The following is a 24,825-nucleotide window of genomic DNA, read 5'->3' as shown; positions in this document are numbered from 1 at the left end:
AATTCTACATTCTACTAATTTACTTAAAATATCACTTTTTATGTTTAAATGATATACCCATTTTGGCCTTATCTTGTTATAGGGTGGAGATATTGATCTAAAGCTAATTTTTGCCATGCATTTCCAATTTTCCCAGCAGTTTTTGTCAAATTATGAGTTCTTATTCCAAAAGCTAGGATCTTTGGGTTTATCAGACACTAAATTGCTGAGGTCATTTACCCCTAATCTATTCCATTGATCCACCCTTCTATTTCTTAGCCAGTACTGGATTGTTTTGATGATTACAATTTAAGATCTGGTACTGCTAGGCCACCATCCTTCACATTTTTTTTCATTACTTCCCTTGCTATTCTTGACCTTTTGTTCTTCCAGATGAATTTTGTTATATATCATTTCTCATAGAACCTAAGCCACATTTCCATTGCTATCATCTCTCATTTAATTGAGTAGGAAGGTTTATACTGGCATGGTTTGAAGCAGTGGGGCCAAACTCAAGAAGAAAACTCAAAAATATATAAGGAACCCTGCAGCTGCATATTGACATTATCTAAATTCTATTGTATTTTTATGTATTTTATTAAATATTTCCCAATTACATTTCAATCTAGTTTGGATTCCATTTGGTAGTTTTGCAGCCATGTGTATGATACTTCTGGTTTGGAGGATATATAAAGTTCTTTGGGAAATCTCTCTATTACAACTTATGCTGGGGCTTAAGCTATAGCTCCCTTCATGGTGGTCTTTGTGCTTATATTCATTACACACACATACACACACACACATACATACACATGTGTGTATGTATGTGTGTGTGTGTATATATATATATATTTTTTTTCATTATGAGCACTGTAAGATGAGGTGATGAAATGTTCCACCCTAGGTTTTATTGCCTTTAAGTACATACTTCACATAATTTGTCCAGATTATTGAGAAGACTTGAAAATTATTTGAAGATACTACCCTATTTTATATTTGAAGATGTTTACCCTAGAAAGGATTGAGAGAAAGCATAGTCACTGTTTATATGTATTTGTAGAGCTTTCACATGGAAGAAAGATAAATCTTGTTCTATTTGACACTGGAAGGCAGAACTAAACAGCATGACTGAAGTTATATAAAAGAAGATTTAAGTTTAATATAAGAAAAAACTTACCAATAATTAAGGATGATCCCAAAATGGAATGAATCATTTCAGTAGGTAGTGAGTTTCCCATTGTTTGAGGTCTTCAGGAGAAGTCTAGATGACCCTTTGTCAGGAATGTGGTTGAGAACATTTCTCTTCAGCTATACTGTTGATATTGGATCCCATCTCTCTATACCATCTGTCTAAATTCATATACCAATTAATCACCACAAACACTGCCCACTATTCTCCATCATATTTAAGCAACACACTCTTAATTTTAAAACTCTTAAGCTCACAGTGAAATCTCCTTGAAGCCAGTATTCTATCTTGGTATATTTTAGATAAAAAGACTCTAGGCAAATGGAATCACATCAAATAAACAGACTTTTTTTTTTTAAAGAAGGTATAAGAGAATATTTAATGAGAAACAAGAAAACTTGTAGATTTTGACAGAAATTTCTAGGTTAGTATAAAAACAATCTATCAAAATAATTTCTATAAGCTGTAACATCAGCCCTAAATATAAAAGATATAAAAATATTCCTGACAAAAAATACAGACTCAAACTACATTTCTTGATTCTGATTGAATATATTTTGATATAAGACTCCATGGACTTTAAAATCCCTTAGTAGGGGAGTGGGGAAGAGAGAGTGAATAAGAGAGAGAAAGACAGACAGAGGACAGAGGACAGAAGACAGAAGACAAGACAGAAGACAAGACAGAAGACAGAAGAAAGACAGAAGACAGAAGGCAGAAGGCAGAAGGCAGAAAAGGGAGAAAGACAAATTCAGAGAGAAAGAAAGAGTAATAGGAAAGTGTAGGGAGACAGAGAAAAAGAGGAGGATGAAGGAGAATCAAAGAGAGAGGAATGTGGGCATCACTAGGAGGGACCCAAAGGGAAAGGGAAAAATAATATGTCCTTGACTCTGTTCTATCAGGAAGGATTTTCTATGAAGAAGGACAAAAAGAGTGCTTCTTCCTTCACAAAAGGAAAGAGAGGAAGAGAGAGTCTTATCTTCAGATTAAGTCCTATTGAGTCTTTCTTATCTAGTCAAGTTCATTCTTGATAGAATCCATGTCCTCATCATTCCCTGATGAGGGATTGAAAGCAGCCTCAAACCAGCATCCCAAGTTCTTGGGCAGATTTAAGAGCCAAAGAGGATATCCTTTCTTTTCAAGTAACAATTTAGTTTTGAATTAATATACTCTTCCTGCCATTATATATAATAATAAAAAGCCACCCATTCCATCTAACTGCATGACTTGTTGGGTCCTAAATCTATTTTTTGGGGTGGTGGTGCTGAAGATAAGTGAGAGACAGGAATTATGATGTTCCCTCCATTCCAAACAACTAGGAGTCTATTATAATTAAATCATTGCCTAGGTTGAAGGTACTGAGTGAAAAGAGAGTCATGGAAATTATATACTGAGACAAATTATCTGTCTCAGAAATAGGACAGAGAAAAAGACACCCTTTAAGAGATGTCTTACCTTTGTGCTACAAGGAATTGTAGCATTGAATGTGATGCATATTTGGAGAGTCACCCCCTCTAAGGACACAAATATGGTTATTTTAAATGAATTGATGCCATGAAATTCAGAGGGATATATCCTTCGTAATAGACTGTTTACTTTCTTTATCCTTCAAGCTACTCATTTATAAATCCTTATAAATAAAAGAGATATTGCTTGTGATACTTTATTCATTGATCACTAGAAGTTAAAGATACCCAATTTAAAAAACTAAAATATAGGTCAGTGAAAGGTTACAGATTTTTGAATCTAATATACGTCAGAGGCTGGTTTATGGGCTAAAATTGATTCATCTAATTATCTGTAAAAGCTTTTCCCCCAGAAATAACTAATGAAAATAACTTTCTACTTTAAAGAAATCATATTTCATTTCTTTGACCTGTACTGAATTACAGTAGCCTTCTAATAATTCAATATCCATGAGTAAGGACAATGCAATTTTTTCAATTGGATATCAAGAATTAGATAAACTTGAAGGATTTATGACTTTGCTTTTTGCAAAGTCTGTGATAAGAAAGTAAATTGCAAAAGCTTAGCTAGTTTTCAAATATACATATATATTCTTTTTCTTTATTTTATATGAAAGCAATGACATTGTTATTAATCCACTTCCATGTGTGGACATGTATTAAAAACCTGGCAGTATCAGTAGCTGGCAAAAGATTATCCAAAAATTTGAGACAATATATTGTGCACATATTTCTAAAGGACAAAATGCCTAAAAACAATTGAGAAAGAAGACTATGCCTCATTGTAAGGACTCTTTGGTAATGTCACAATGAACAAGACAGTGTAACACATGTGATTAAATAAACATTTATGGTATTATTTTACAGACTGGTGGGTCTCACTTTACGGAAGAGATGCATTCAAACAAAATTGGTTGCAAATTGAATTCTTTTATCTGTGAACTGCAGAGAATTGGTCTGGGAGTCAGAAGAACTAGATTCTAGTTCTAACTCGTCTACTAACTGATCTCAGTCATAACAGTTAGCCCCTTCAGGCTTTGTTTTTCTCATCTGCAAAATAGAATTGGATTAAATGAAATCTAAAGATCTTTCTCCATCTAATAGTGTGAGACTATTCTGTAGATTCTATTGGACTACAAACCACATAAGAGCAAGGACTATACATTATTGAAGTTTCTAAATGCAATCCATAATTACTCAAAAGAATTTAGCCAATCAGATAGCCATTCAATAATAAAAATCAAATGGACAAAGAATTTCTATAGGCTAAGCTATGATACACAGTTGGATGGATGACCCATAGAGCTGGTCCATCAGCATGTCTACTTTGCATAGATGTTATGAGTGGAGAGTGATTTGGGTTCAGAATTGAATAAGAATAGGAGAGAAATCTGCTTTTTCTTTAGGATATTGCTTTTTCTCTTAAAGGTCCCAAACTTCTTCATGAAATAAAGAATAGTCATTTTAGCAATGGCATTCTTTGGGTGGTTCTTTAGGTAAATCATAGAAAAACATAGTTTCTGAAGAATTAAAGCAATAGAACATCCAAAATTCAAAGGTACGTATGAATTATGAGTAGACAACAACATTTTCAATGAATTATTTCAAAAGTGTCAGAAGGGATTTCATGAGAAAGAATGTGTCCAGAAAGTGAAGTGGATAAATCATGTAGTTCAAGTGCAAAATGAGTGATGGAGAGCCCACATTCTGTATTTTTATCCATATGTTATCAAGAGAGTTCAAATAAGGCCATATATATATATGGTGAACCTCCTATGGAGGATTTATGAGCAGACATGAGCCACGTAGGATGAAGAGATATAGAAAGGTTATGCTTTACACTAAAATCATAGAGTTTAGAGTTGGGAAGGACCTCAGTAACTTTTTATTCCAATCCATTACTGGAAGAATTCCCCACTATAAATAACAACAAATGCTCATTCTGCCTCTGGGTGGAGACCTCTTTAAGCAGTTCTTTAAGCAACTCACTCTATGTTTGGACAACTCTAATTGATGGAAAATTTTCTGACATAAAAAATAAATTTGTTTCTCTGGAACTTTCATCCATTGTTCCTGATTTTATTCTCTTGTGCCAAACAGAACAGGACAACTATCATATCTCTCCCTCAAACTATCTTGTATATATATTATTTATTTTTCATATAGTCCTATGTGTACATGTCTTCTCCACAGATAGCATGCAATCCCTATGAATATAATCTTTATGTACTCACTAGGAAACGTAATCCCTATGAAAGCAGAGATTATTTTATTTTCATCTTTATATCCCTAATATCTCTATTATATGTGCTATATACCTGGTACGTAGCAGGTTGTTGTGTCTATTGATTGTCCACTTTATGGAGTTAAGGGAAAGCACTTTGTAAACCCTAAAAGCTCTAAAACATTTTGATTATAAAATGAATCATGATTCTATCATCTTAATTCTATGATTTAGAAATTTATTATTTTAAATCTAAAACAAGGAGTAATGATTGCCAGAAGAAATCTGGTCCAAATTAAAAAGTGGTTCTCCATTGGCAGTGAAGTGTTTCATAATCTCTTGATTATGTGCTGGAACATTGCAGAATTTCTTAGACCTCAAATAAGCAAAGAATGGTAAACATTCAAAAGTTTGATTTAACCATACACCTAACAAAGACCAAGAGGATGGAGAATGCCTATCGTCTAAGTGATGACATGCAGTTAAATGGAAATCCTGTAGAATTTGCTCATCAGAATGTGCATATGTATACATTTGTATATGTTTATACACATATATGTCTTTGAAAGATAGCATAAATAGATAAATTTAACATCCAGAATTAAACAGGAGGAAAGTGGGTTAGATTACGTTGGGAAAACTGTAAAAGCCCCCACTAATGATAACTCTTTAATGATTAATTAATTCTAATTCTTTCTGAAACAAAGATCCATCTTTTTAATGTCAATATTCTACCCATATTTTTGTATGGCTATATAACAAAATATTAAAATCTCTGATGAATTCAGATTGATTATCACTCTGATATAATGGAGAAATATATGGTCATATGACAAATTAAGAACTGTGAAGAATTGGAATATAGGAAATCCTCAATGAAAAGGATCATAGAAAGTGATGGGCTGGTCAAATGGGGAGAGTCAGGGATAATGAAGTGATAAGCTCACACACTTGATAAGCATTTGTAATAAAAGAAAATGAGGAGGAAGCCTCCTGCAGTGAACTTATGGGGAGATATGAACAGATATGACATAAGATTGCAGTCATGGATTAATTATAATATCCATCATTCAAGGGAATATCCACATTGATAATATCACAGCTCTACTTGAGTATTTGAGAGAAAGGACCTAAATAAAGTTTACTTAAAATAAGATGCAATTATATTGATGCTGTCTTAATGAACAGTTTATATTTCATCAAGTTCATGTAAGTGATATATCAATTAACAGAAAATTATTTCGTTGGTATTTAACCTGCAATTAAGTAATAAGCACCTTAAAAGGCATATTATGTTTTAAGGTATATTCAAAATTTCTATTAATTATAATATTCATGTAATAAATATTTATTATGTGCCTACTATATTCCAGAGACTCTGTTCCTCCCTGAGAAAACAAAGAAACATCATCTGCCCCCCCCCCAAGGCACTTCTGTTTTTTTGGGGCAGCTAAGTAGTAGGGTGGATAGAGTGACAGGCTTGGAGTCAGGAAGTTTCATTTTCATGAGTTTAAATGTGACTTCAGACATTTAATAGCTGTGTGACCCTGGGCAAGTCACTTAACTTTTTGGCTCAGTTTTCTTATTTATAAAATGAGTTGGAGAAGGAAATGGCAAATTACTTTACTGTTGTTGCCAAGAAAACCCCAAATGGGATCATGAAGAGTTGTCTTTGACTGAAATGATTAAACAGTAATGAAACATATATATGGACATGAAATATTTCATACACACAAATTAATTTCTGGGGGGGAGAGAGAGAGAGAGAGAGCACACTGGAGGGAGAGCTCGGGCTGCAATGGGTGGAGGGAGGAAGGGGAGATTGAGATGTTTCCTTTAAGAAGTGGTATTTAAATTGAGCTGAGAAGAAAGTTAGGGATTCTGTGAGGAGTATGTGAGAAGGGAATTCAATCCAGGTATGAGGGGGCAGCCTGAAAAGAAAAGGAGGTGTTGATGGATTATTAAATGCCACAGACAGGGAGCAACATGGAGGCTAGTTTGGGTAGACTTTAGTATATATGAGGAAGAGTGTGTGCAATAAAACAGGAAAATAAGCATGTAGCCAGTTTATAAAAGACTTTATTGTTTGGAGAATAAGTGTGAATGTCCACCTCCAGAGAAAGAACTGATAATTAGAAATATGCATGGTGTGGTTTTGTGCACATATTTATGCATATGTGTATATAAATATATGTACATGTGTACACATATATTATATGTGTCTATCTATCTATCAATCAATTTATCTTTCTATCTTTGTCAAATGGTGGCCTTCTCTAGTCCAATATGGGGAGGAAACAAGGGAGACAGTTTTGAATTTAAAATATAACAAAATAAATTATATATTTTTAAAACTAAAGAGAATTTTTTTAATCCTAAAGGGGATTATTTGCCCAAGATTGGTAATAATTTAGATTAAAGGACATTGAGCAGGAAAGAGTGTGTCTTGGGTAAGTAAAATACAATTTCCTTCCCATTTCAATTATTGGGGAGCTCCAGAAGAAAGTAAGAAAAGAAAAAAATTAAGAACCCAAAAGGTATATCATGATGAACATAGATGATACCTTCACAGAATCCATCCAAGTAGAAGGACCTAATTAGATAAAACCAGAGCAGAAGGTGCTTTTGTGTCTTTCCAAAATTGAATTTTTAGTAACAAGGGATGACGTTCAAAATTCTGCTTAAGTTTTTCCCAAACTCAGTTTATAAGCTTCTTTTTTTCTTTTACTTAGGTTTATTGGGTCCTATGATTGATTGCATTGAAACTTGTCACCTATTTCAGGAAGAGCTTAGACCTAAGAAAGCTATGAAGCCTTAAGATGGAGTACATGCTTAGGTGCTATGGTAATACATGACTTGGAACGAAATAAATTGGATGGATAAAATCTCATGTTATGTAATATTATGATCCACTCTTTGTTAGAGTTTATCTCAATTTAAATTCCATTACATTTTACATCTGAGATAGCATATTCTTTTTCTGAAGAGAAGGTTTTAGATAAATTGGAAGGTTTTCAGAGAAGAACAACCAAAGTAATTAGGAACTGAAAGGCTTGATTTATGAGGCAAGATTAGAAAAAGTAAACACATTTTGTTTGGCCAACTGACAAATATAAGTACAGAGAAGTGTATTTAGGTTGAAAACAAGAAAAAATATATTTTATATTTATGTATACAAATTATATTAGAGTTAGGACCTGAGATTTTATTGGTAGGGAATTTCTAGTGTGGTAATTACCTCTACCTATCCAGATAGGCTATTGTTCTATAATTTATAGCCTTACAGAGTTTCATGGGGCATTAAGTGATTGTCACTATTACAACTATGTGTTAGTCTGTGTCAGAATCAGGGCTTGAACTTATGTCTTTCTGAATCCAAGGCTAGTCTTGTATACAGTAATAAACATCCTGGATTTGGAATCTGAGGATATTGAGTCACATAGTGTTTTTGTAGCTGATTGCTGTGTGTGACCTTCTATAAGCCATTCAATCTCTCTAGATCTCATTTTTCTTAAGGTTCCACCCAGTTCTAAATCTTTGGTCCTTTCATCCCATATCATGGCACCTTTTGGCTAGAAAAAGTAGCTTAGGGAAAAAATAATCAAGAAACAATAAAGAACTCTTTATTCATTTTGTCAACAATTTTCCTTTTCTTTGACCAAAACTATTTCTTAAAGTGTGTGGTGACCCCTGCCAGATATATTTGGATAGTAGCATGCAACAACAACCACAATAACAACAAAAACTCAACTAATTGGCATGATTGGAAAATGTAATATATTTTGTGAGTAGAACTGCCCAGGGTATGTAATGTTGGATACAGGAACAATAAAGCGAGGAGAGTTTGACCAGTGAAGACAAGGGAAGAAGATATATGCTTCTGAATGTCTCTTTCTTGCTTCGTCCGTACCTTGTTTCCTGTTCTAAGACAATGGACTTTTTGGGGAGATGGTCTGATAAACCAGTGAGGTCAGGGACCCAGCTGATTTGCTTTTTATATTTCTAGAGCAAATGTGCAAGACTGGTATTCTTATGTTACTGTTCAGTTATCTTTAGTTGCATCCAACTCTTTCATGATGACATGTGTAGCTTTTTTGGCAAAGACACTGGAGTGGTTTGCTGTTTACTTCTCCAGCTCATTTTACAAATGAGGAAACTGAGGCAAGCATTATTAAGGGACTTTCCCAGGGTCACTCAGTTAGTAAATGTCTGAAGCTGGACTAGAATTCAGGAAAAGGAGTCTTTCTGACTTCAACCTGGCACTCTATCCACTGCACCACCTAGGTTCCTTTAGGAAATCCATAACTATTCATTAAGACATTGTTCCTTCTGTGCAAAACCATTGAGTAAGTCAGTTTGGGAAGGAGTAATTATTCTCCCCAAGAATTAAAATTCACCAGGATGGTCTGTCCTGCCAGTAGGTCTGTGATTCTCTCATCCAATTTACCTGAGTACTAGCAGTAGTTGTCCCCCTCTAGAGTTTCCTCAAGAAAGCCTGCTCCTTGAGGACTAGTTAAGGTTCACCCCTTAATAGAAGGTGACTGGCTAAGAGTATTATTCACATATTTGATGCTTTTGCTTGGTCTTTTATTCTACAGCTTGATTCTTCATCTGCCACCAGGACTTCCTGATGTGAATAATTATATGATGAATATTGGTTAATTGCTCTTTCCTAGATAGACTTCTCTCTCACTGCCCCCTGACAAGACACAATGACCCCTTCTCTCTGGTTTCTCAAAGAATCAAGGTGTGGGTATAGGTGTGAGCCTTCCAGTAAGGATGGACCCCATTGCTCCTTTGTCTCCCAAAGAATGGGAATGAACCCCCAAAATCAAGTCTTCCCCTCTTAAATTTTAAAACCTTCACATAGCCAGAAACATCAGACGTAGTACATAACTTAAAATGGAAAAGAAAATCAATAACATTTGTGTGTCTAGATGAAGCTCCAATTGGATTTTGCCTAAAGAATCTTGTCCATGATTTATTGGGCCTCTCTGAACTTTTTATCCCTCCCCTTTTAGGCCCATTTATATTTTAGCTAAGCGTGTTTTTATACATATAAACCTTGCAAGTTACATAAATTTCCAACTTCCTTTTTTCAATAATTTAACCTGATTTCCATCCAGGGCATTATTCCTGACTAATCTTTTCCCATTCAACTGTTTGGCTCCTTCAACATATTTGTCTGAGCTTTGTCCCCAACTCTTATTTTCATATTTGCTTTCTGGCAGATTGGCTCATCTGTCACTGACTTGCCAATCCCAAATACTCCTAGCATTTTCCTAACCAGGAATTTGCTCAGGACTCTTGTAGGTATGCACAATTATATCACTTGATTTGCTATGTACAAGATTCCAGAATCATGGATTTAGAGGTGAAAGAGACCCCAGAAATTATCTATTGCTATTCTCTAATTTTATAGATAAGGATACCAATTCTCAGAGATATTTGGCATTGATGTAATCTTAATTTATAATATCAAATATATGGTTAATTATCATTTCAAGTATATGGTAACAACCCAGGATTTTTCTCTAAGAGTTTTATAGCACTACCGAGTCTTTTGGAAAAGACAAGGGGATTGGGTTAGATAGACAAATTTCTTCATTACTGATTCTGTAATAATGAAAAGGGAGGGGAGACCAGAAGGGAGAAAGGCAACAAAAATAAACTTTGCTTGTTTTGTAAATGTGTCACTTTACATTCCTGATAACAGTTAAACTATCAGCAATACTTAAGAAGGTTGCAAAGTGTCAGTGTCCCCCAGCTTACTCTAGTTCATACTGACATGGAATAGTTCTTTTGTCCAGCCAAATGTTTCCCTATTTTTTCCTTGTTGAAAGAGGAAGGCCTAAAGGAAAAGAGACACAAGAAAGGGAGACTATCCAAATTCTTACCCTATCTTTATCTCTAGTGCAGCAATGGATAGAGTGCCAGGCCTGGAATCAGGAGACTCATCTTCATGATTTCAAATCAAGTCTTAAACACTTACTAGCTTTCTGACCCCGGGCAAGCCATTTATCCCTGTTTGCCTCAGTTTCCTCATCTATAAAATGATCTGGAGAAGGAATGACAAACTGCTTCAGTCTCTTTGCCAAGAAAACCCAAAATGGGGTCACAAAGAGTTGAACAGGACTGAAAAATGACTGAATGGCAATGACAACAGATCTTCATTTCTTCTCCTACTCGTATAAGGATATCATTGTGGGGCCATTTTTGTGGACATTTCCCTGTTGATGGGGGCCTTTAGATTTTTGGGTCTAGAAATGGAGCTTCTATACATTTAGGAATGCAGCACTCTAGTTTATAAGTCATAAATTTACAGTCTCATAACCAGACCATTAAATGCATTTGCAACACATTGAAAGTGATCTCATTTAGCTTACAAAGTTAAGTTCTTTCTAATGTCTTGGAGAATGCAAAATAAACTAAAAGAGAAAATGTATTCTTTTCTCACAACTTCATAGAATTACAGAATTTGTATGTTAAAAGGAGCCTTAATAGCCCCTTGTTACAATCCATAGGTAGACTATAATGTACCCCAAAAAGGGTCATCCAGTCTTGGCTAGAAGGCCTTCAGTTAGAGAGAAAACTGACTACTTTCTGAGGCAGCTCATTCCATTTCAAATCAGCTCTATTTCTTAAGGGGTTTTTCTCAACATTAAGACTAAATTTTATTTGCATATTACATTCATTGCTTCCCATTCTTCCCTCTGGATCCAAATAGAACAAAGCTTTGAAATTCCTTTTCTCCATGTGACAGTCCTTCATATGCCTAAACATAGTTATATTCCTTTACTCCCTTCCCTGTGTCCAGTTTTCTTTGCTCCAGGTTAGGTGCTCTCAATTTATGTGGAGCAAAAGCTCCAGAAGTTGATAAGAAATTATAGATATTTAAATATGTATATACACATATATAATCTAAAATGCAAAAATTACAGATAATTTTAAAGAAATAGGGCAGTTGGAGACTGCTAAAAGTAATCAGTGATTTTTAAAAATCAAATGTAAGTTTTTTCCACTCACATTCTTGGCTAACTGAATATAGATATCCTTTGAAACCATCCCAAAGCTATTAAGAATCTAGGTTCCCTAAAGCTCAGGGATTTGGTTGTGTTTAACTGGAGGAGGAAGAGAGATCTCTCCCCCTCCCTCCTTCCAGGAGGGGATCCCAGACTGTTTATTGAGGTGGATTAGAGGAACACTTCAGTTTGCTCTAGAAATCATAATGAATTGGATAAAAGAAAACTCAGAGGTGGGGTGGGAAGTGAGGATCCCAGGGCCTCCCAGTGCAGCTCTTCTTCCACTACTGCAGGATACCTTCCTCTCCTAGCTTGTTTCTTTCTTCAGAAAGTAAGTGTATTGCAGTAGATAATCCCTTGTGTCCTTTGCAATCCCATGAAACAAGATGAGGAAACTAAGGATCCGCAAAATAAAGTGAATTCCCCTTTCATCATTTCAGATTTATCAAATAATTTCACCTAACTTTGGTGAACCTTAGTTTCCTCACATCTCTTTGACCTCACAGATTTGTTTGTTGTGGGGCGACTACTCAAAGGTTGGCCCTGCCCAGGCTGACTAAATTTAAGGTCAGGAAGTAAAATGTTGTCTTTAAAATCTAGTTGGACTGTTTGTTTTTCCCCCATCTTGATCTTTTTCAGTCCAAATTTCAACTCTTTTTTTAAAAAGCATATTGAGGACTTTGAGGCTAGAGTTGTACCATCATCATCAATAAGTAAATAATATTAATTATTAATTACTATTAATAATTAAATAATAAAGTATGGAGTTTGTTTGGGAAGAAGAGAAAGAGACATGTCAGAAGCAACCATTTTGAGAATGTTGAGAGATTAGACCTCAAGATATCTGAAAGAGAAGTTTCTCAAACATTGGGGAAAAAAGCACAGATGGTAATATTACCTCTCCAAAGAAGTAAACAAAAAATGAGATAATAGACTTAGAGCTGTAGAAGACCTTAGACTCTAAGGTCTCTAAGGCTTAGATGTTATCTTGTCTAATCCTTTCATTCTGCAGATTAGGAACCAAAGCCCTGTCTTGTGATAGTCTTCTGGCTTAAAGGAGTCCCTCTTGGGAGGAGAGAGGTTCTGCTTTTGATCAGTTCTTGGACTGGGTGTAGATTACAGAAGATCTCATCAGAGCTGTGACTGGCAAAAGCAAAAATTCCTTTCTGGGGATAAGGTTTGAGTCTAAGGAAAGACCCATAGGTGAGCTAGAAAGGTGGGGAAACAAGTTCCTTAATGAGTTCAATTACCATGAATAAATGTGTCATACCATACTGGCCAATGGGGGCCAGTTTATATTAAAATTTTGTTGACAAATAGATAAAAGTGAGGGAGGAGGAGGAAGGGAAGAAGAGGACTTGATATACAAGTCAGATATATACCATTAACATAGAATAAACTCTGGTTAGAGGTTGCAGGAGCACAAATCCATTTAAATGGCCCTGCTGAAGTAGCATGCTCTCAAAGAGAACATTCTTCAAAGTACCCTTCTAAGAGTGGGATACTTAAATTCTAATCTTAATGGTGGTCTGGAGCCAATTTGCATGTCAAAGTTAAGAGCACACATGTCATTTTTGAGGTATCCAACCCAGGAGCAAGAGTGAGGAAAGAAAATTTGATAATTGGCAAGACATTATTTTTGGACGCATATCTCTATTGATCTTAAAATATTATTGTAAGTAATTTTCCCATGATCTGAATGTAGAATAATGGTTTCCATGCATAGATTCTATGAACTACAATTTCTTTTAAGAGGAAACTGTCATGGCGGTCCCAAGACCACAAGGTGTTATCTTACAATAGGCCTACTGAACATTTATATGCCAAGATTTAAACCTATCTTCCCTGACTCTCTATCGGTAATTCTTTCCACTGTTGTCCTCAATGACTGATCTATAAGCAGCCAAGTAAGACAAAAGATAAGGTAGTGGATCTGGAGTCTAGAAGACCAGAGTTCAGATTAGTCCTCTGACACTGCTGTGTGACCATGGGCAAGTCACTTAGGCTTCAATTTTCTCATCTCTAAAATGGGAATAATAATAGCACCAATCTCCCAGAGTTGGTGTGAGGATAAAACGAGATCTCATTTGTAAAGCACTTTGATGTTCTTAAAACACTATTTAAATGCTTGTTATTATTATTACAAAATCTCTGTGAGAATAACTACCCCACACATCAAGAGTATGCTTGATGAAAGTATGAGAAAGGAACAGTTGTTTATTCATCATATTTTCTACCGCAGACCATATCTTCATAGTCATACAATTGACTGAAAGCTACAGAAGACCACCACATCCACTTATGTCTATCATTTGTTGACTCTATAAAAGCATTTATTTCAGCAGAGTAAATTGCTGTCTTCAAAGTCCTCCACCAACAAAACATCACTCATGCAGATGCTAATCAACTATAATTTATTATGTTTACACATAATTATATTTGTGTATTTACAAAGTGTCAGGAGGTGTGCTATGCATTGAAGGTACAAAGAAAAGCAAAAATAGCTCCTACCATCAAGGAGCTTGCATTCTGGTGGGGAATAAATAGATACATAAGAGAAACTTCATCATTGTCATCATCATAATCATCACAGTTGCAATTTGTATAGCAATATAAGGTTTTCAAAGCACTTTATAAATATTTCATTTTACCCTCACAACAACTGTGTGATGTGAAAGCCATTATTATCCCTATTTTACAGATGAGGAAACTGAGGCAAACATAAGTTAAGTAACTTGCCAAGGGTCACACAGTTAGTGTCCAAGGTAGGAAGAAGAATAACTTCATAGGGAGAGTCAATAAATGCTGGTGAGACAGAAAAGACTTCTTGAAGAAAGTAGTATTCGATGTAAATCTTGAAGGAAAATGGATTCTAAAAAAGCAAAGAGAGTCAGAGAGTATCCCAGTTATAGACAACAACCAGTGAAAAGACACAAAGATGGGAGCTGGGGTGTCCTGTATACAAGATTACTACATGGATGCAACAGTAGCAGTGACTGATAACTGATTATCAGTAGAGGAAGACTTGCTTATCCAAGGCATTGGCAGCTATTATGGATAATGTTTTGTGCAAAGTTCAAATGAAAGAGTAATTCCTTCTATAAGGTGAGATCTTCCAAATATTCCTGCTTCTATTTAATATTCTGTTTGTAGAACAGAGTCCTAGAATACTATTGAGTATCCCAAATAAGGAATCAAGTGGAAGAAGAATGCCTTTTCTCTGGACTGTGGTCCTGAAAGTAGTTGAATGGCCAGTTGAATGAACTGGTTCATCAATCAGTACATCTCTTTCAGTTACTACCAGAGGGAAAATAAACTGGATTCAGAATTGAAAAGGAGGAAAAGGGCAAGTTCGGCTGCTTTTTAGAAACTGTGTAATATTGCACTGATATTTTTTGGGTTCAGAACAACAGAACACTACAGTTTATGAACAATCAAGATTAAAAAATGAGTAAAAGAATGTTGGAATGACATATTGTGAGTGTAAGGAGGCTGCAGCACATTGCCATTGATGATGTGTATAAGAAGTGACATAACATCATTCAGGAAGAGGAAGGAGAGGGAAATTACAATTTCATATAATAGTAGTTCATAAGATTGAAAAAACAACATACAAACATGGAGGAAAAGATAGGGGAATAGACTTCCTATCAATTTTACTTTCATTGGAATTGGACAAAGAAATGTTGAATATATACATGTGTGTGCAGGAGCACACATACAATAAAGCATAATATAGAAATAAATTAGGAGAGGGAGATAGTTTTTTAAGAGGGTGAGTAAGCTAGTTGATGGAGCAATCATAAACAGATCAAAATCCAATGCTGAAAGGAGAGCATGAGGAGGAAGTAAGAGGAAAGAAAATAAAAACCTGTGTTTGAGACAACAAGTAGAAGAGCAATGGAATAAAAATAGATGACATCATTTATAGATTATGTTTTAGGCAAACATCTTTTACCATCTTTTCTTTTATTTTTTTTAAAGAGAGGTTGGGGGAGAAAGGAAAAAGTATAAGAGGACAAGAAATAAGGAAATATACAATTAATAATCATAGCCATGAATGTGAAGTGGTTCTGATAAAATAGCTCACTGATAAAATAGAAGAAGCTTCCAGAATGGATAAGAAAACAGGATCCAATAACATTATGTTTACAAGAAACACACTTGAAACAGTAAGATTCACGGAGTTAAAATGAAGAAAAGTAACAAATCTGTTATGTTTCAGGCAAATATAAAACCTTATGGGTAGCAAACAGATGAAGCACAATAAAAACAGACATGATATAAAGATAATAGACAAGGTGACTATATTATATTTATAGGCATCATAAAATTAATTAATATAAATATTTAACAAATATGCACTAAAGTACATAGCATCTGATACCATATTAAAGGAAAAGTTATATTGAATTGCATGGAGAAATAGAAAGTAAAACTTTAATAGGGGGGAATCTTAATGTACCCTTTTTTGGATTGAGACAAATCTAACAAAAAAGATAAATAATAAAGAAGTTAAAACTTAATTAGAACATTAGAAAAATTAGAAATGATAGATATCTTGCTGAATAGGAAAAGAAAGAAATTAGTACATTTTTTTACTCATGCAGAATACCTTTACAAATATTTGACCATATATTGAGGCACAAAAACTTCACAAAGAGGGGGAAGTTAGGGGGCTCAGTGGGTTGAGAGCAAGACCTAGAGAGAGGAGGTCTTGAATTCAAATCTGCCTTCAAATACTTCCTATCTGGCCCCTGGGTAAGTCACTTAACTTCCATTGCCTAGCCTAGTGATGGCAAACCTTTTAGAGACTATGTCCCATTCCCCCAAGACAGAGTGCCGCCTCCCCCCCCCCCAACCCTTACCCCAGACAGGGGAGGGAGAAAGCAATCCTATCGGGCTGCTGGGTAGAGGGGCAGGTGATAAAAGAAATGTCCTCAGATATGGTGGACAAGGGGAAGGGAGAAACCTGGCCAAGTACTTCTGTCTTTCTAGTAATGAACTCTAGTGGGTGATGGTGCACATGTCCACAGAGAGGGTTCTGTGTTCTCTCTCTGGCACATGTGCCATAGGTTCACCACCATGGGCCTAGCCTTTATCATTCTTCTGCCTTGGAACCAATGTAAGGTAAGAGTTAAAAAAAAATCTTCACAAACAAATGACCAGAAACAGTAAATACATTAATCACAGGACCCAATGCAATTAAAATTATATTTAATAAAGAGCCTTTGAAGAAAATTAAAAATTAATTGAAGACTAATTTAATCCTAAAAGATTGGCGAGCTAAACAACAAATCATAGAAAGGCCAGAAAAGTTTCATCACCTAAAATACTATAAATATTATACAATACTTTAGTTAGTTTGAGAGAAAATTCATGGTCTAGAAATTTTCAAAAATGAATATTTTTAGGGTAACAGATAACTGAATTAATAAGCTGATTGCTAATTTAATGAAAATCTCTTTCTTTCAGGCAGCTTTGGCTGGAGGCACCACCATGATCATTGATTTCGCCATACCTCAGAAAGGCTGCTCCCTCATTGAAGCTTTCGACACATGGAGAAGCTGGGCAGATCCCAAAGTTTGTTGTGACTATGCACTTCATGTTGCTGTTACATGGTGGAGTGACCAGGTAAAGGGACAGGGGAGTTAACCATTTAGTAGGCATTTATCAGGTGCCAGTTTGGCATAGTGTACCATGTCAGGCACTGTGCTAATCATTAGGGATACAAATATAAAAAAGAAAGACAGTTGCTGCTCTTGAGGAGCTTCTAAGCAAATGGGAAAAGACAACATAGAAAAGGAAGCTGATGGGGCAGCTAGATGGGTCAGGGGACTGAGAGCCTGGTCTATAGATGGGAGAGCCTGGGTTCAAATCTGACCTTAGACACTTTATATTTAACCCCCCATTCCCCATCCTTTATCATGATTCTGCCTTGGAACCAATATACAGTATTGATTCTAAGATGGAAGATAAGGGTTTAAAAAAAATGATGCCTAAAGGAGAGGTGGGAAGGGCATGGGAACACGATGGAGAAGTCCAAAATATTGTAACTAGGTGAAAAATGAAAAGATGGTTGGTCTGAGCATTTTCTTTAAATGGATGTTTTGGGGGAAGTCTTCTACTGTGCCTTATAATTAGAGGGTTCTAAACAATGTGAAGAGCTATGAGTAGTAAGGTTGATGTGATTTTGCAGTTTGATAAGGTTCCTGGGGGCATGATAGAGAAGTCAAAAGAAATATAGCTGGATAAGAAATAAATAGTTAAGTAAAATTGTAATGTAGGAATTTGATAGTAAAGCTTTTGGAGTGGTGCACCTAGTGGCTCAGTAGATAGAGCACCAAGTCTGGAGCTGGGGAGACCTGGATTCAAGTCTAGCCTGAGATACTTCCTAGCTGTGTGACTTAATCCTCGTTGCCTATCCTTCTAGAGCCCATATAGGGTGTTGCTCTTGAATTTTGCAGTATAGTTATAGCCAAAAGCAAAACACATTTTTATTTGATCCTTCTTTTTGGTTGAATTACCATATTGCAAAATATCTGATGGCAAAAGTATTTCTTTATCATATTCTCTCTCTCTCTCTCTCTCTCTCTCTCTCTCTCTCTCTCTCTCTCTCTCTCTCTCTCTCTCTCTTTCTCTGTGTGTATGTCTTTCTCTCTGTGTGTGTGTGTGTATGTGTGTGTATTACTAATTATTATTTCTGGCTTTTGATGTCCTACAGCAAAATGATTATACATGACAATTCTCTCAGACCCACCAAGGCTACTCTCCAGGTTAAACATTCCCCTTTCCTTCACAAAATCTTCATATGGCTTGATCTTGTGTTTTCTTAAGGTTCTTCTCCATCCTGGTTGCTCACCTCTGGATGTTTGCCAGATTATCAATAGCCTTCCTAAAACTAAAATCCAGAATTGACTGTTACAGTCCAGCCAGGGCAGAATATATACTGATATCTAGTCAAGCTTCCCTCACCTTTAATTTGTGAAGATGATTTTTTGAGGACCCAAGTACAAGACTTCATATTTATCCCTATGAAAATTCATCTTATTAAATTCGTGCCAGTGTTCCACTTTCAAGTTCTTTTCAGATCCTATCTCTGTCATCCAGTGTTAGGTATCTTAGTGGTATCATCTACAACTTTGATAAGCATCATATCTATTCCTTTAATCAAATCATCAGTAAAAATGTTAAAGAACACAGGGTTAACATAGACATGAGTCACTACTAGAGACATTTAAATGATTGACTTTAATGATTATTTCTTGGGTCTAGCCATTTCATCAGTTTTTTTCCATCTCATGGTAGTTTGCATCTCTCCATTTCTTCAACAAGAATAACACAAGAAAACTTTGTCAAATGCTTTGATAAAATCTAGGTTAAACACTATTTCTAGAATTCCTCCAATCTACCAGCCCAGTAACTCCACCCACCAAAAAAATCAGGTTAGTCTGGCATGACCTGTTCTGGATGCTGAAGCCACTCTGCATTTTAATGATCCAACTTCTCTTTTTGAATTTGTTTCTGAAATTCTTCCTTCATTTTCTCTTTCTCTCCAGATGTGACATTTTCATATATTGGTAAAAAGGTCACTTCTGTTCCTATCCTTATTAATCTTAACCCAAATGACCTCAGCCTAAATATACATGACTACTCTGTTCTTGTATCTGTCCCGCCCCCCCACTTCCCACAATTCTTCTACTTACCTTTTGCCTTTTTTTTTTTTTTTTTAACCCTTACCTTCCATCTTAGAAAAGGCAGAAAAATGGTAAGGGCTAGGCAATAGGGGTTAAGAACATTGCCCGGAGTCACACAGCTAGGAAATGTCTGATGTCAAATTTGAACCCAGAACCTCCCATCTCTAGGCTGGCTCTCAATCCACTGAGCCACCTAATTGTCCCCTCGCCTTCTGTCTTCTGAAAAAATGCCCTTCGTGAGTCATATTCTAGTTGGGTGTTTCATCTCACTAAGATTCAGTGATACCACAGAGGTCACATTTGCTTCTTTGTGTAGAGGTCTTTAGCTTGCTTGTCTCTATGCCTCATGAATTTGTGTAAAGGCAGGAAGCTTTTCCTTCAAACATGAAGGACAAATCAGGTTGTTTTTTTTAACCAGCTCCTTTCTTAGATTTTGTCTCCTGTGAATTTCTGGTCGTCTCTGCTGCTATTTTCTCCTTCCTACATTGTTTCCACTCTCAATGGTATCTAGCTTGGTAGATATACACAGGCAATTTTCTCCCTCCCTCTTTCTTTGTAATTTAAGGCCCTTTGGATGAGTTTTTCAAGAATCCAAGCAAACACATTTTTGCTAGCTTTTGTTATATGTACTCCATCCTTGATCAGGAGTCTTTCGTTACTATATTTCATTCTCAAGGTTTGAGAATGGGTGTGTTTCTATAATTTGAATGTCATTCACATTTAATCTCTTCCTAATGAGCTACTCATTTCCTAAATCTTTGTTTTTCATCTGGAGCTCTTGCCTTTGATTAGAAGCTGTGATGAAAAGACTCCCAAAGTCTCCTGGATTTTTGTTTTGTTTTCTTATTTTTGTTCAAGACTTCATTAACATTATTAGTGTCTTTAGAAATAGTTTGGAATAGTGGAAAGAGTACTGGACTTGGGGTTCTTTTTGACCATGGTTCAAATAGACCCGGATTCAAATATTACCTCAGACAGTTAGAGAGCTGTGTGATCCTGGACAAGTAAATCACAACCTCATCTATTAAATGAGAAGGGATTGGAATTAATGGTTCTCAGATCCCTCTCAGGGCTAAATCTCAGTGCTAGATTACCAGTGAAATTTCTTTCTATATGAATTGCTAGAAATAGGTATTGGTCTTCTGGTTTGATAGATTCATATGATTATAGATAGACAAAGCTGGAAGTAATTTTAGGGGTCATCTAATCCAGCTCCCTGATTTTTTAGATGAGGAAATGGAGACTCAGGAAGACCAAGCAACTTATCTGAAGTTACAAAGATAATAAGTAGGTATTGAAAGCAGATTTTGGTCCCAGGTTGTCTGATTTAAGAACGCATGTTATTTCTACCATACCTAATTGCTGCCAAGTTTCTGGAACATTCTTCATCACCTCTTAGGTACATTTACTTGCAAGAAAGCAAATCTCTCTATTGATGTTTTCTGATCAAGAAATATTTGCCTCACTTCATTAATGAGTCATTTGACACCACTTAATATTACCAACAACTACAACAATAATAAAATTATGCTGAAGGTTGATAATGTACTTTATGTGTGTTATTTCATTGATGCTCATGACAGCCTTTGAAGATGGCTTCTATTAAAATTCTATTTTTCTTGTAAGGAAAAAGAGGCTGAGAGGCTAATGGACTTGTCCAAGGTCACCCAGATAGAAAGCAAATGAGAGCTTTACTGGATGATGTCACCCCTAATAGTACCTCAGACATGCACCATCATTCCTTGAAGAAAAAATAGTTGCTTCCTCCATAGATGGTCTAGTTCAGTGATTCCCAAAGTGGGCGCTACCTCCCCCTGGGGTGTTGCAGCTATCCAGGGGGGTGGTGATGGCCACAGGTGCATTTATCTTTCCTATTAATTGCTATTAAAATTAAAAAAAATTAATTTCCAGGGGGCTAAGTAATATTTTTTCTGGAAAGGGGGCAGCCAAAAAAGTTTGGGAACCACTGCTCTAGTTCTTATCTTTTCAGGAAGAGCTTCCTATCTATTTCTTACTTCCAATGTTCAGTGGTCTTTATCTTGTCTCATTCTTCTTTCATACATGTCTTTCTTGGTCCATTTTCTTTTCTTCTCCCAACTCCTACATTTATCTTTTTTCAATTTCTTTTATTGTTTTTGCTTTAATAACCCTTACTTTTTGTCTTAGAATCAATACAAAACATTAGTTTCAAGGCAGAAGAGTGATGAGAACTAGGCAAATGGGGCTAAATGATTTGCCCAGGGTCACACAGCTAGGTAGTGTCTAAGGACAGGTTTGAACCCAGGGCCTCTTGTCTCTAGGCCTGGTGCTTCATCCAACTGTGCTGCTGAGATGCCTTTTTCCATTTATTTTTGAAGGAGTTGTTCATTTTCATAATTGCCACAGACAGACTTCTTCATCTTCTCTTCTAGAAGGGGAATTGACTTGAACTTGAAGCACAACAGTCACCTAACTATTGAAAAAAGAAAGAAAGAAAGACATCACACTATCTTTGCAGGTCACTGCAAAAGCATCTTTGCTGTCTGTATTTGCTGGAATCATTCTTGATTATTGCTCTTCCCAAATGGCTTTTGGGTGCTTTAAACCCCAGAGCTGTCATTCATCTTGTTCCCCTCTCCGCTACCTCCTCTAGTTTCCTCTCCCTTGTCTGACTGACCTCTTATTTTTATTTGTTTTGCTGACTTGTCTTAATACCTTCTCCTTATGATCAAGTCCTCCTCCTGAAGTCCTTCTCTGCCTCCTTCAGCTCGAGTACAAATCCTCCTTCTCCTTAGGTTCTTTACCTCCTTCCCTTATAAGTCCCAAGTTTGAATCCAGGCTGAGCCAGATGTTACCTGTGACCTTGAGCAAACCATCTAAATTCTCAGGGCCTCGGTTTCCTCATCTGTAAAATGACAAGTTGGACTAGATGACCCTTGTAGATCGAAATCTATGATCCTTTAGGGGAGAAGGAAAGCATGAGAATTACCCAAGACCAACCTCAATGACATCTACTCTACACTCATGACTACTGCCAGAAGAATCTTGTAGCCCAGGGGGTAATCAATGACTACAATAGGCAGTTGTAGGTGTTAGGGCACAGCTGCCCCAAGCTTTTTTTTTTTTTCCTAAACCCTTATCTTCTGTCTTAAAATCAATATTGTGTATTGGTTCCAAGGTGGAAGAGTAGTAAATTCTAGGCAATTGAGGTTAAGTGACTTGCCCAAGGTCACACAGCTAGGAAGTGTCTGAGGCCAAATTTAAACTCAGGACCTCTTGTCCTTAGCCTGGCTCTCAATCCCCTGAGCCACCTCGATGCCTCCTGCCCATAACTTTTAAGTCAGGGATCCCCAGAGTTCTATGAATTTGAACCTGTTTCAAGAATCTGTAAATATCCTTTATCCTACCTGCCTCTTCTCTTTAAGTGCCAGTGGCATAATAATTTCCATTTATAAATGAATGAATATCAAAGCATTTATTAAGTGCTTGCTGTATACCAAGCACTGTGCAAAAAAATACAAATATGAAAAGCAAAGCAGACCTGTCTTCTAATCCTAAGAAGTTTACATTTCTAAGAAGGAAAGATAGCACCTATAATGGAATAGTGGTCAAGGAGAAGTGCTTTGGTCATCAAAGTGAAAGGAATTATAAATTGAGTCATAGCTCAATTATTTAACTTGTCCTTTCCCAGAATGGTAGAGCACATAGGTGGCATAGAGGATAGAGGGTTGGGCCTGGGGTCAGGAAGACTCTTCTTCCTGAGTACAAATCTGGCCTAAAACACTTACTAGTGTCCTTAACTCTGTGACTCAAGAGTCACTTAACTCTGCCTCCATTTCCTCATTTGTAAAATGAGCTGAAGAAGAAAATGGCCAACCTTTCCAGTATCATTGCTGAGAAAATCCCAACTGGGACACAAAAGAGTCGGACACAATAAAAAATGACTAAACAACCACATTCTTTCAATGAGAGTGTGAATTTCTTTACTGTTCTCAGAGCCAAAGATGGAAAAATGGAGAGGGCATGGGCAAGGAAAGGGGTAAACTTCTAAGGGTTTAGCATGAAGTGACTGGGTTGGGCTAGAAATGATGAAGACTCTCCAATCAATACTCAAGGGCCTTTCCTCTTCTACCACGTAACCTGTTGGAAACTTAGCCATTTTTCAATTTCATTGTTTCTCATCAGAAAAACTGCTTTAATCCCAGGAGTCTTGGCTTCCCTGAGAAAAATCTTTCCCACCCCTTCCTCCTGTTCCCCTCCTTCCCATCTTCATCCATACTCTTCCTCTTCAGGTGCTCTGGCTCAGTGAGAAACTTAAAAATAGCACCCACTCAATAAATTTGAACACTACAAGAAAACCAGGCAATGCAAAATAGGTTGTGCTTGAGCATAGATTACGTAAAGGTTCTGCCATTCTTGCTTCTAAGGCAGAAAATCAAGGTCTTGATCTCATATCACCTGGTCACAAAATAGGCAGTGGATATCTCTGTTCTGTACCAAATTTGGGTCATTTCATGTTCTGCTGATTCCAAATTTGCTGCACAATTTTAGTGGAATGCAATTCTGCATTTCTTGTTTTAAAAACTATTGCTAAAGCTTTTTGTATTCTAGTAGATAGCAATTATGTATTGCCTTCAAGGCTATGTTTCTCAGCAGTGGGCAGCCTCTGATTTCAATTACTTATTTCTGTTTTAGAAAAAAAGGATGATTCATTATAAGGCCTCTAGTAAGTTTTCAAGTTTTTAATTTTCTTTCTTTTTTTTTAAACACTTACCTTCTGTCTTAGAATTAATACTATCAGTTTCAAGGCAGAAGAGTGGTAAGGGCTAGGCAATTGGGGTTAAGTGATTTGATCAGTGTCATTTGAACCCAGGACCTCCCATGTCCAGGCCTGGCTCTAATTACTGAGCCTAACTAGTTGCCTCTAGTTTTTAATTTTCTAAAGCTAGTTACATAATTTGCTAATCAAAAGTAAAAGCAGAAAATGAATTATTTTGTTTGCCTTTGGAATTTTTCTCTGTCACTCTGCCATGTACCAGATATGCTAATACTGATCTCAATCATTAAGGGCCTTTTGCCAGGAGACCCCTTCCCTGGGGAACTTTGCCAGAAGGCAGAGGATGGGCTAAGTGACCTCATCTATTTCTGTCCAAATCTATTTCTTTGATTGTTTCTCACCAAGGTATTGTGAACATTCATGACACAATACATGAAATACATAATATGAGCCCTGAAGGAAAAGATCTAGGACATTTCCATTTTGTAAGAT

At 36.2% G+C, this 24,825-nt stretch overlaps 1 protein-coding gene across 1 annotated transcript in view; it reads left to right on the top strand.

The window, feature by feature from the left end:
* Positions 1-24,825, top strand: part of DPYS (dihydropyrimidinase) — a 126,528-nt gene that overhangs the window by 9,490 nt on the left and 92,213 nt on the right. The window contains exon 2 of the mRNA XM_044668750.1: positions 17,356-17,514. Within this exon, the coding sequence (XP_044524685.1) occupies positions 17,356-17,514 (159 nt within the window). The remainder of the gene's footprint in view (positions 1-17,355; positions 17,515-24,825) is intronic.

This window comes from Gracilinanus agilis, chromosome 1, assembly GCF_016433145.1.
Source record: "Gracilinanus agilis isolate LMUSP501 chromosome 1, AgileGrace, whole genome shotgun sequence".
NCBI classification, from domain to species: Eukaryota; Metazoa; Chordata; class Mammalia; order Didelphimorphia; family Didelphidae; genus Gracilinanus; species Gracilinanus agilis.
This window is presented reverse-complemented; position numbering and strand designations above follow the sequence as displayed.